Source organism: Octopus sinensis, linkage group LG27 (assembly GCF_006345805.1).
Source record: "Octopus sinensis linkage group LG27, ASM634580v1, whole genome shotgun sequence".
Taxonomy (NCBI): domain Eukaryota; kingdom Metazoa; phylum Mollusca; class Cephalopoda; order Octopoda; family Octopodidae; genus Octopus; species Octopus sinensis.
This window is the reverse complement of record NC_043023.1, coordinates 15,082,116-15,094,606: the sequence shown is the minus strand read 5'-3', so window position 1 is coordinate 15,094,606 and position 12,491 is coordinate 15,082,116. Positions and strand designations below refer to the sequence as shown.

Sequence of the window (12,491 nt, the reverse complement as noted above, 5' to 3'; positions counted from 1 at the left end):
GTAATAAAACAACCAACATCGAAAATAGACAAATTACCACGAATTCCCTAAAATAACCATGATAAACCAAAACTCATAAAAGCATATAACGATAAAATCTCCCTTTACTAAACTCTATAACAAACCTATATAGTAAACCCCCTAAACCTAAACATTCACACACAAATACACACTCGTAAACCACAGACCCACAACTTATACACATACCTATCCTAATTTATAAACCTCAATATACACCAAAACCCACTCCCTCCCCACACAGACAAATTAACACAAACATCCCAAAACCTAAATAACAAACCCATATACACATTCACACACAAACACACACACACATAAAAAAACACACACACACAACAGATACATATACTCCCTCACATATACTCATATATATACTCACTAAACTCGATATATACAACAATATTTACACACCCACACTCATACAGATAAATAAAATATACAACTAAAAACTCACACACAATCTCATATACATAAACACTCCTATGAAAACAACATTAAATACATCGTAATTAACCAGAATATCAAAATAACAATATGACATAAGGATAAATAAAATACATACTACAAGTCAGCGATCGATAAAGCCGTTTTTGTCCTGCTTTTCTTCCGTCAACCTGTACATAACTGCACCTTCCATTTTTTGTTATTTTTGTACTGCTTAAAAGCACATTTCTTTCCTGCCAAGCTTACTGTTTAAACCATGTTTGTGTTCTCCCAGTCAACAGCCTTATCATTACTGGTACTTTAAACTCTTCGGTTGCATATTTGTGTGAATAAAATCGTTTTTCTTTGGAACAGAAAAAAAGTCTATCTTTATTTCTTCTTTTGCTGGTGTCTCAAATTTAGGTTAAATCAGTGTTTCTCAAAGGGAGGCCTATGGGACGGTCGGACAAGTTGTTTTGAGAAAATTTGGTTTAAATGTTTGACAACTCAGCACCATCAATTGGACGGTGGGGGTGGGGGTTTTTGAGCTTTTTCTTGTATAAATATATATATATATATATATATCTCCACTCCTCTCTGAAAAAAGTCTACATAACGCTAGATTTAAATGTGGTAACGGAACCTGCATAACTGGACATTTCTCAAAGTGTTTTTTCCTTCTGAAGATGGGCCTTTGCGTCTGAAATATAAAGGTAAGCATAGGAGCGGCTGTGTGGTAAGTAGCTTGCTTACCAACCACATGGTTCAGTCCCACTGCGGGGCACTTTGGGTAAGTGTCTTCTACTATAGCCTTGGGCCGACCAAAGCCTTGTGAGTGGATTTGGTAGACGGAAACTGAAAGAAGCCCATCGTGTGTATATATATATGTGTGTGTGTGTTTGTGTGTCTGTATTTATCCCCCACTATCACTTGACAGCCGATGCTGGTGTGTTTACGTCCCCGTAACTTAGTGGTTCGGCAAAAGAGACTGATAGAATAAGTATGGATGGTGGCTGTGTATAGGTGCAGGAGTGGCTGTGTGGTAAGTAGCTTGCTTACCAACCACATGGTTCAGTCCCACTGCGGGGCACTTTGGGTAAGTGTCTTCTACTATAGCCTTGGGCCGACCAAAGCCATGTGAGTAGATTTGGTAGACGGAAACTGAAAGAAGCCCATCGTGTGTATATATATATATATAAATACAATAAGAAGCTTCCAAATAGGAAAGCGTTGTGCTAGAAAGAGCAGTAGAAATCTCAAAAACCACAAAAACAGGATAAATTCTCGTGTATTATGTTTTGCCCCAGCATGGCCGCGGCCTTCGGGCTAAAACATTTTTAAGGATTTAAGGATTTATATATATATGTGTATGTGTGTATTTGTGTGTCTGTGTTTGTTCCCCCCAACATCGCTTGACAGCCGATGCTGGTGTGTTTAGGCATCCCGTAACTTAACAGTTCGGCAAAAGTGACTGATAGAATAAGTACTAGTCTTACAAAGAATAAGTCCTGGGGTCGATTTGCTCGACTAAAGGCGGTGCTCCAGCATGGCCACAGTCAAATGACTGAAACAAGTAAAAGAGTGAAAGAGGTTTTATAAAACTGTCCACATTGTCAGAAGTTTTCTATTTTCTTTGTTTTTTAAAGAGAAAAGGAAAAAAGAATTATTCATAGGCGCAGGAGTGGCTGTGTGGTAAGTAGCCTGTCTACCAACCACATGGTTCCGGGTTCAGTTCCACTGCGTGGCACCTTGGGCAAATGTCTTCTACTATAGCCTCGGGCCGACCAATGCCTTGTGAGTGGATTTGGTAGATGGAAACTGAAAGAAGCCCGTCGTATATATGTATATGTATGCGTGTGTGTGTGTTTGTCCCCCTAGCATTGCTTGACAACCAATGCTGGTGTGTTTATGTCTCCGTTATCTTAGCAGTTCAGCAAAAGAGACCGATAGAATAAGTACTGGGCTTACAAAGAGTAAGTCCTGGGGTCGATTTGCTCGACTAAAAGGCGGTGCTCCAGCATGGCCACAGTCAAATGACTGAAACAAGTAAAAGAGTAAAAGAGGTTTTATAAAACTGCCCACATTGGATTCGTAAATCCGTTTTATAGGCATAATGGTATATATGTGTAATATTCCAATATCCTTTGAGCAAAATCCATATATATATATATATATGCTGATGCCAGCGCCGCCTTGGCTGGCTTCCGTGCCGGTGGCACGTTAAAAGCACCAACCGATCGTGGCCGATGCCAGACTCCCCTGGCACCTGTGCCGGTGGCAGGTAAAAAGCACCCACTACACTCATGGAGTGGTTGGCGTTAGGAAGGGCATCCATCTGTAGAAACACTGCCAGATCAGACTGGAGCCTGGTGCAGCCCCCTGGCTTCCCAGACCCCGGTCGAACCGTGCTAGCGCGGAAAACGGACGTTAAACGATGATGATGATGATGATGATGATATATATATATATATATAAATACAATAAGAGGCTTCCAAATAGGAAAGCGTTGTGCTAGAAAGAGCAGTAGAAATCTCAAAAACCACAAAAACAGGATAAATTCTCGTGTATTATGTTTTGCCCCAGCATGGCCGCGGCATTCGGGCTAAAACATTTTTAAGGATCTAAGGATTTATATATATATGTGTGTGTGTGTATTTGTGTGTCTGTGTTTGTTCCCCCCAACATCGCTTGACAGCCGATGCTGGTGTGTTTAGGCACCCCGTAACTTAACAGTTCGGCAAAAGTGACTGATAGAATAAGTACTAGTCTTACAAAGAATAAGTCCTGGGGTCGATTTGCTCGACTAAAGGCGGTGCTCCAGCATGGCCACAGTCACAAGACTGAAACAAGTAAAAGAGTGAAAGAGGTTTTATAAAACTGTCCACATTGTCAGAAGTTTTCTATTTTCTTTGTTTTTTAAAGAGAAAAGGAAAAAAGAATTATTCATAGGCGCAGGAGTGGCTGTGTGGTAAGTAGCCTGTCTACCAACCACATGGTTCCGGGTTCAGTTCCACTGCGTGGCACCTTGGGCAAATGTCTTCTACTATAGCCTCGGGCCGACCAATGCCTTGTGAGTGGATTTGGTAGATGGAAACTGAAAGAAGCCCGTCGTATATATGTATATGTATGCGTGTGTGTGTGTTTGTCCCCCTAGCATTGCTTGACAACCAATGCTGGTGTGTTTATGTCCCCGTTATTTTAGCAGTTCAGCAAAAGAGACCGATAGAATAAGTACTGGGCTTACAAAAGAATAAGTCCCGGGGTCGAGTTGCTCGACCAAAGGCAGTGCTCCAGCATGGCCGCAGTCAAATGACTGAAACAAGTAAAAGAGGTTTTAAAGAGAAAAGGAAAAAAAGAATTCTTCATACGACACCTTTGCCATTTTCTCTCCTCGGAAGTGGAGTTCCACAGCCACCGTGTTCCTTGGGTTGTTCACCAGCATCTGGTAGTTTTCGTCGTCCTCGTACTCCCGGATGAGGGCCGCGCGCAGGCGGCTCATCTCATTCTGCTCCCCGTGGACGAGGACCTTGGTGAATGGAGGGGAAAAAAGAAAAAGTAAGCAATCGTCACCTCAGTAGTTACAATAATGATGACTAATGCCATTACTACTACTACTACTGCTGCTACTGCTACTACAACTACTACTTCGACTACTACGACTACTGCTGCAACTACTACTACTACTGCTGCTGCTACTACTACTACGACTACTACTGCTGCTGCTACAACAACTACTACTACTACTGCTGCTGCTACTACTACTACAGCTGCTACTATGACTACTGCTGCTACTACTACTACTACTACAACTACCACTACAACTGCTGCTACTACTACTATGACTACTGCTGCTACTATGACTGCTACTACTACTACTGCTACTATGACTGCTACTACTACTACTACTGCTGCTACTATTACTACTGCTACGACTACTACTACTGTTACTACTATGACTACTACTACAACGACAACTACTACTACTGCTGCTTCTACAACAACTACTACAACTACTGCTGCTACTACAAATAAAGCAATAACAGAAATAATCTTTTCTACTATAGGCACAAGGCCTGAAATTTAGAAGGAAGGGGAATAGTTGATTGCATCAACCCCAGTGCTTCACTGGTACTTATGTCTTCGACCCAAAAAGGGTGAAAGGTAAAAACAGCCTTGGCAGAATTTGAACTCAGAATGTAAAAAAACAGACGAAATACTTCTAAGCATTTTGCCTGGTGTGCTAAAGATTCTTCCAGCTCAACAACAACAACAAGAAACAGAGAGTGCAAATCTCTACCAAGGCAAAACCAATACCACAGATTTGCGTGTCAGTTGTTTGACCGTAACCAGTTGAGCATGTCCCTTAGTGGCTGACGATATGTGCATCTCTGATCACGAGCAGAAGTAGTGGGGTGAGCATCATAGCCGTGTGTTGAGAGGGATTCTTTGGGGTTTGAATAATTTACCTCTGGAAACATGGCTGTTTCGTTCAACATCCTTAAACAAGCCTTATTCAGGGACCTTTTGAGTGGGATGGGTTACTCAACCAGAAGAAAATTCTAACTCGGCCCCACCTGCAAGGTCATGTGCTGTTTATCTTGATATGAGATCACCATGTCACACACATATGGTTGTGATGCATGTGCCTGGTGTACCCTTATCAGACGGGTAGTCATGATGGGTATACTGGGTTTCGTATATTTTACCCCAGTGTCACTGATGGCATGCACTGCTCTCTCACTCAATAATAATAACAATAATAATAATAATATTCCTGAAATTTTGGGGGAGAGGACTAGTTGATTACATCAACCACAATGTTTCACTGGTACTTAATTTACTGACCCCCAAAAAGATGAAAGGTAAAGTTGACCTCAGAATGTAAAGACAGATGAAATACCACTAAGTGCCACTACGCATTTTGCTCAGCAAAGTCTTTACAGCTGGATGCCCTTCCTCAGACAATTTTAATTGAACCAAATTTGATGACTGCCACCCATGCCAGTGGAGCACTAACAACTCCATCCAAGCAGAATCACTGCCAGAGCAGCTATCTGGCTTCTGTGCCAGTGGCATGTAAAAAAACACCATTTGAGCTTGACCATTACCTGCGTCGCCCTACTGGCATGTGAACAAAACATTCGAGCAAGGTCGTTGCCAGAGCCGCTGGACTGACTCCTGTGCAGGTGGCATGTAAAAAACACCATTTGAGTATGGCCGTTGCCAGTACCACCAGACTGGCCCTCGTGTTGGTGGCATGTAAAAACACCCACTACACTCTTGGAGTGGTTGGCATTAGGAAGGGCATCCAGCTGTAGAAACTCTGCCAGATCAGACTGGAGCCTGGTGCAGCCATCTGGTTCGCCAGTCCTCAATCAAACCATCCAACCCATGCTAGCATGGAGAGAGGACGTTAAACGATGATGATGATGATGATGATGAATTAGGGTAAAAAAATTGATTACGATGACAACGATGACTGCCACCACCACAACCACTACCATCATCATTATAATTAGGAGGAGGCAGAGAGCAGTAACAATACTTACGACATGTGGAGGCTTGAGAGCTCGCAGAAATTCACTAGTCTGCTGGTAGTCAGTGTGAGCGGAGAAGGAGATATAGTCAACGGAGCATTTCAACGGTAATTTCTGGCCTGTCATGGTCACTATCTCATCTGGTTCAGACAGCACATGCTGGAATAAGAAAAGAAAAAGAGTGGGTGTGGTCATATGTAAGTGGGCGTGGGCATGTGGCTAATCATAGTCGCTCTTTCATTTGGATTGGACAGTACGTAGAGGAATAGGGAGGATGATAGAATGAGGGATGTGTTCATGTCTGAGTGTATCTGGTTCAGGCACGGTGCTCATAAAAGAACAGTCAAGTGTGATTTATGTCTGCTGGAAAAATATCTTATTTTATTCCAGGACAACAATTCTTTAAATCAAAGAAACGAACTCTTGAATTCTTGCAGACACACAGCTAAATTTTAAATGTCGACAAGCAATATCCCATAAGGATAACGTATATTTTTGATTCTTGGACTAGTTTTTGATCACACTTGTGGACATCATGAACTAGAACAGAGATGACAGAAAGAGGGGTGTATATGTGTCCCTGTGGGCATGGCAGCAAGATTATCTGAGGCCTCTGTGGGTATGCTTCTCTGGTCAGTCATGGACACCACTGCAGCTTCTTCTGACAGGGTATGCCAGGAAAGAGAACACGAATAAAAGGTGTTTATATATCTCACTGGGCATGGCTATGTCTACCTTGTCACAGTCAATATTTATTTAGAGAACATGAATAAAGAATGTGGATATGTGTGTATATATATATATACATATATATATATATATACACACACACACACACACATATATATATATATATATATATATATATATACTTTCACACATGCCAGCTTAATTGAATTCGTCCTTAGTCGAAAGACACCTGTTGTTATGTCCTGATATTTGCATTTGTATTTGTGTACCTTTTCTCCGTTTTTTTTTTCCCGAACTCTTTGTATACATTCACTGCTTTCTTCCAAGGAATCTAATGCTCTTAAGCTTAGTTTTTCCTCGGGGCTGGCCAGACATGAGCAATCTCGAGTATAACCAGCTGAAATTGCAAAGATAATCTGGAACTCGACTGAGGAAAGAAAACTTCGAATGACCCGTCCATGTTTTTTCTTGTCCCTCTATTGTATCATCTGTCTGGATGTTTTGTTGTCCCTTTTTTGTATCATCCAGCTGTCTGGATGTTTTGCATTCTAGTCCCATTTTTTTTATTCCTTTATACCGTAAATCCTCATGTATAATCCGCATTTTTTCCCCAAAATTTAAAGGTCAAAATCCCAGGTGCGGATTATATACGAGGTTAAAAATGAAAAATATTTTCTAAGCAATGTCCGAGTCTCTCTTTGCTGTCCGGCAATGTTTATTCAGACACATTTTGTGATGTCCGGCATGAAAATACCTTAAGCTAAGCCTGAAAGCAATGAAGTCATAAAAGAATCATCCATAACTTGCAGTAAGCAACATTTATTAAACGTTATTACTGTTATTTCTTTATTTTCTGCAAACAAAATGCACAAAAAAGCTACATGTTTGCATTATGTTATATATACAATAATAATAAAGGAGGTTACCATATACATTTTCACAAACCAAGGATGTTATATAGGCCTCCTTGACTCAGGTTAGAGAAAGGGTGCATATTATACACAAGGTTTAAGTTTTTCAGAGGTACAGCCCCTTAAAAATCCCCTGCGTATTATACTCAAGGGTAGACTATACTCGAGGATTTACGGTATATATATATATATATATATATACAAAATAAATATAAGAGAGTGGTCACTATATGGCTCACTCTAGCACCAGTTAATCCAAAAGGTTTCAACCACAAAAATATACATGTTTCCCATGAAAGTCGGTACGATTGTTAGCTCATTTAATAGATATACTATTAAATTAGTATCTAATTCTCTCACCCTTATTAATTAATTATAATTATGCTGCATTTATTTCTAAATGCTGTATTTGTTTTCCGTGAAAATTTGGCGCGCTGTTAGTTGGGGCATTTGAATTATAACGTCGGATGTAATCAATTGAACCACACGCGTATTTATCGTTATGGTAAAATCTGGCGTGTGATTGAGTGGATTTCATCCAGATAGTTTTGGCTGAGGAGCTACAAGTGGATTTTTTTGTAAGTAATATTACATTTAATTCATTAATAGCGAAACAATTGTCCCAAAATAATCTGTATTTTGTTATTTTTTATTTGCCCTGTCCGTGTGAGCTAACAATCGTACCGACTTTCATGGGAAACATGTATATTTTTGTGGTTGAAACCTTTTGGATTAACTGGTGCTAGAGTGAGCCATATAGTGACCACTCTCTTATATTTATTTTGTAAAAATATTATAATATATTATAAAATATTATAATAATCCAGGTTTCTCGGAGCACTAGGCCACTTGGTGTAGAATAGATATACTATTAAATTAGTATCTAATTCTCTCACCCTTATTAATTAATTATAATTATGCTGCATTTATTTCTAAATGCTGTATTTGTTTTCCGTGAAAATTTGGCGCGCTGTTAGTTGGGGCATTTGAATTATAACGTCGGATGTAATCAATTGAACCACACGCGTATTTATCGTTATGGTAAAATCTGGCGTGTGATTGAGTGGATTTCATCCAGATAGTTTTGGCTGAGGAGCTACAAGTGGATTTTTTTGTAAGTAATATTACATTTAATTCATTAATAGCGAAACAATTGTCCCAAAATAATCTGTATTTTGTTATTTTTTATTTGCCCTGTCCGTGTGAGCTAACAATCGTACCGACTTTCATGGGAAACATGTATATTTTTGTGGTTGAAACCTTTTGGATTAACTGGTGCTAGAGTGAGCCATATAGTGACCACTCTCTTATATTTATTTTGTAAAAATATTATAATATATTATAAAATATTATAATAATCCAGGTTTCTCGGAGCACTAGGCCACTTGGTGTAGAATAGATATACTATTAAATTAGTATCTAATTCTCTCACCCTTATTAATTAATTATATATATATATATATATAAATAAATGAAAAGAATGGAGTCGAACGAAGATTTTAACAAAGTAAAGGAATTTTGTTAAGATCTTTGTTCGACTCCATTCTTTTCATTTATTCATATAAAAAAAACACACAAATTTCCAAACACGAACACGGAGTTCTGCCCTTGGCATGTAACTTCAACCGTGTTTTACTGACGTGAATTTGCTACCCAGGTATCGATTAACCAAATTATCCATACTAGGATAATTCATTCACCTAATTTTATATATATATATATATATATGTATATGTATTATATATGTATATATCTAAGTGGGCATGGCCTGGGTCTGAAGTCTACATGGGCATGGCTCCAGCTGGTCTGTTGCAGTCTGCTATAATCTGATGCAGACTTTGTTGCTCCTGACTGCATAACTGACAACTTATAATAGTTGATGACAAACATTAACTGCATCAGACTCATCAATCCTGGAAACCCCAAGAGGATGATGTTCACATCATGTGGGCCCCAGCGCCAACAAAGCTAGAAACACGACTAACCTTAGCCAGAGTGCCTTCCACACAGTAACCAGCAATGATAACACCATTCCGTTTGTCCGTACACCAGCTCTCAAATAGCTCTCGGGACAGTCCACTCTGCATCATACCGGGGCTGGCCAACACCACAGATGGACCTATGTCTTCGAAATGTTCCATGCTCTGTAACAAAATAACAACTCAATTAACATATCTACATATACATACACACACATATTTATTACATATACGCACATAAATACACACATATAAAACTCTACTTGTGAAGACCTGTTGAGGCAAGTGAAAATCAAAATCAATCAACATCAATGGAAATTGCAGCTGTGATACCAGTGCCGGTGGTACATAAGAGAACCATCCGAACGTGGCTGTTGCCAGCGCCGCCCCAACTGGCCTCGTGCCAGTGGCATGTAAAAAGCACCATCCGATTGTGGCTGTTGCCAGCTTCGCCTGGCCCCTGTGCCGGTGGCACGTAAAAAGCATCATCCGATCATGGCCGTTTGCCAGCCTCGTCTGGCACCTGTGCCGGTGGCACGTAAAAAGCACCCACTACACTCACGGAGTGGTTGGCGTTAGGAAGAGCATCCAGCCATAGAAACATTGCCAGATCAGACTGGGCCTGGTGCAGCCTTCTGGCTTCCCAGACTCCAGTTGAACTGTCCAACCCATGCTAGCATGGAAAGCAGACGCTAAACGAAGATGATGATGATATACTCGCAAATATAAACACACACACATACAGGGGTTGGACAAAATAGTGGAAACACCTAGCATTATAATTTTGAAATATCTATAAAACCGTCAAAAGCTTGTTTATTTTTATGTTTTCTTGATTTATTATTAGTGTTGCTTAATACATTTTGCTAAAATTACTCTTTCTTTTCAGATATCCTCAGAAACAGGTAAACAAAATTCATTAAAATGACAGATCTATCGGACTTTCAAAGAGGTCAAATTGTTGGTGCTTGTATGGCAGAGGCTAGCCAAACGAAAACAGCCAAAATGTTTGGTGTATCAAGAAGTACTCTCGAAAGTAATGAAAGCCTTTGAGAAAGAGGGAAAAGCCTCCTTGTCAAAATAAAACTCCAGAAGAAAACAAAAACTTTCAGATAGGGACCATCGGACTCTTAAGCGAATTATTAGAAAGGATCACAAAAGTACAGCTCCCAAAATTACTGGAGAGCTTAATGAGCTTAAAGAGCTCAATATAGCATCACTCCAGCATGGCCACAGTCAAATGACTGAAATAAGTAAAAGAAAAACAGAATATATATATGTGTGTGCGTGTGGTGTGGTGTGTATGTGTATGTGTGGTGTCTTTCTATCTGTTTTGTCCCTCCATTGGTGTTAGTATGCCTATATCTCCATAACTTAACAGTTCAGCAAAATGGACCGATAGAATAAGCAGCGGGCTTATAAACAAAAAAGCTACACGTTATATATACAATAATAATAAAGGACGTTACCGTATACATTTTTACAAACCAAGGACGTTATATAGACCTCCTTGACTCAAGTTAGAGAAGGGGGTGTGCAAAATCCTTTTGCGAGCGTGACCTAGGCATCACTGTCAGCAGTGATTTGCGTTGGACAAAGCATATCTCTAAAATTGTCAAGAAGGCCGAGGGTGTCTTGGCATCACTCAGCAAGACTTTTGTTAGCCGCTCTCCAGCCATCTATTTAAAACTGTATACAGCTATGGTACGACCACACTTGGAATTCGCATCATCAGTTTGGAACCCCTATCTTGCTCGGAACATTGACTTCCTGGAATCTGTTCAGAGACGTGCAACCAAATGCATACCCTCCATCAGACACCTACCATATTCTGAGCGCCTTGTTTCCCTGGGCATGGATTCACTGAGGCTCCGGCGTCTGGCGACGGACTTGATAAACACCCACAAAGTTATCAACCACCTCACCAACAACAACACTGAACACCTTTTTGATCTCCATGTGTCTAACACACGTGGACATGCCTACAAAGTCAGAAAACAACACAGCTCCCATGACTTTCGGAAACATTTCTTCACGCTCAGAGTTGCTGAAGCATGGAATAATCTGCCTGCGTCAGTTGTTGACTGCCATGACACTGCATCCTTTAAGGCCCTCATGCTTTCCGAAATCCGTCGAAACTACACCTGATTATATATACACTTTAGATGAGTTGTAGTGCACCTGAGCACTGTACACAATGTTTATTATTATTATTATTATTTATTATTATTATACACAAGGTTTAGGTTTTTCAGAGGTACAGCCCCCTAAAAATCCCCTGCGTATTATACTCAAGGGCGGACTATACTCGAGGATATACTGGGGTGGATACATTTGACTAAGAATTCTTCAAGGTGGTGCCCCAGTATGGCCACAGTATCTAGTAAAAGAAAGACACTCTACCTTCAAGTTTGAGATGTGCTTGAATACAAATGGGTTGCTTATGGTGATCTGCCTACGAATCTTGTCGTTCATGGCATTAATGTACGTCTGGTAGACACTCATACATTTCTTTGCGAGTGACGAGGCATAGTAGATGGGTGTCTCATGCAGCTCTGGGTGGTTGGACCAATATTCATCTGTGGAGGTGACCACACGAACGGATATATATATGAAGAAGAAAGCGCGATTGTGAGTGCATTTATAAATACAAATACAATTAAAAATAGAAACACAGACACACAAATACATACATATCGACCACACACAGACACAGTCATATATATAGCAAACAGCCATATATTAAGCAAAAATAAATATATTATATACTAGATACATTGCAGATTATATACTATACATTGTATACTATATTACATACTATACATTATATTATTATATATTATATACTGTATATATTATATACTAGAATATATATATATATCTATTTCTTTATTACCCACAAGGGGCTAAACACAGAGGGGACAAACAAG

The 12,491-nt window shown here is 39.8% G+C and overlaps 1 protein-coding gene across 4 annotated transcripts in view; it reads right to left on the bottom strand.

Annotated features, from left to right (window-relative positions):
• The window catches only part of LOC115225313 (cleavage and polyadenylation specificity factor subunit 3), a 48,400-nt gene that overhangs the window by 13,687 nt on the left and 22,222 nt on the right, over positions 1–12,491 (bottom strand). For all 4 annotated transcript variants that reach the window (XM_036513976.1, XM_036513977.1, XM_029796260.2 and 1 more), the window contains exons 9-12: positions 11,965–12,140; positions 9,568–9,726; positions 5,994–6,140; positions 3,818–3,970 (exon numbers count right to left, since the gene is read on the bottom strand). In XM_036513976.1, the coding sequence (XP_036369869.1) occupies positions 3,818–3,970; positions 5,994–6,140; positions 9,568–9,726; positions 11,965–12,140 (635 nt within the window). The remainder of the gene's footprint in view (positions 1–3,817; positions 3,971–5,993; positions 6,141–9,567; positions 9,727–11,964; positions 12,141–12,491) is intronic.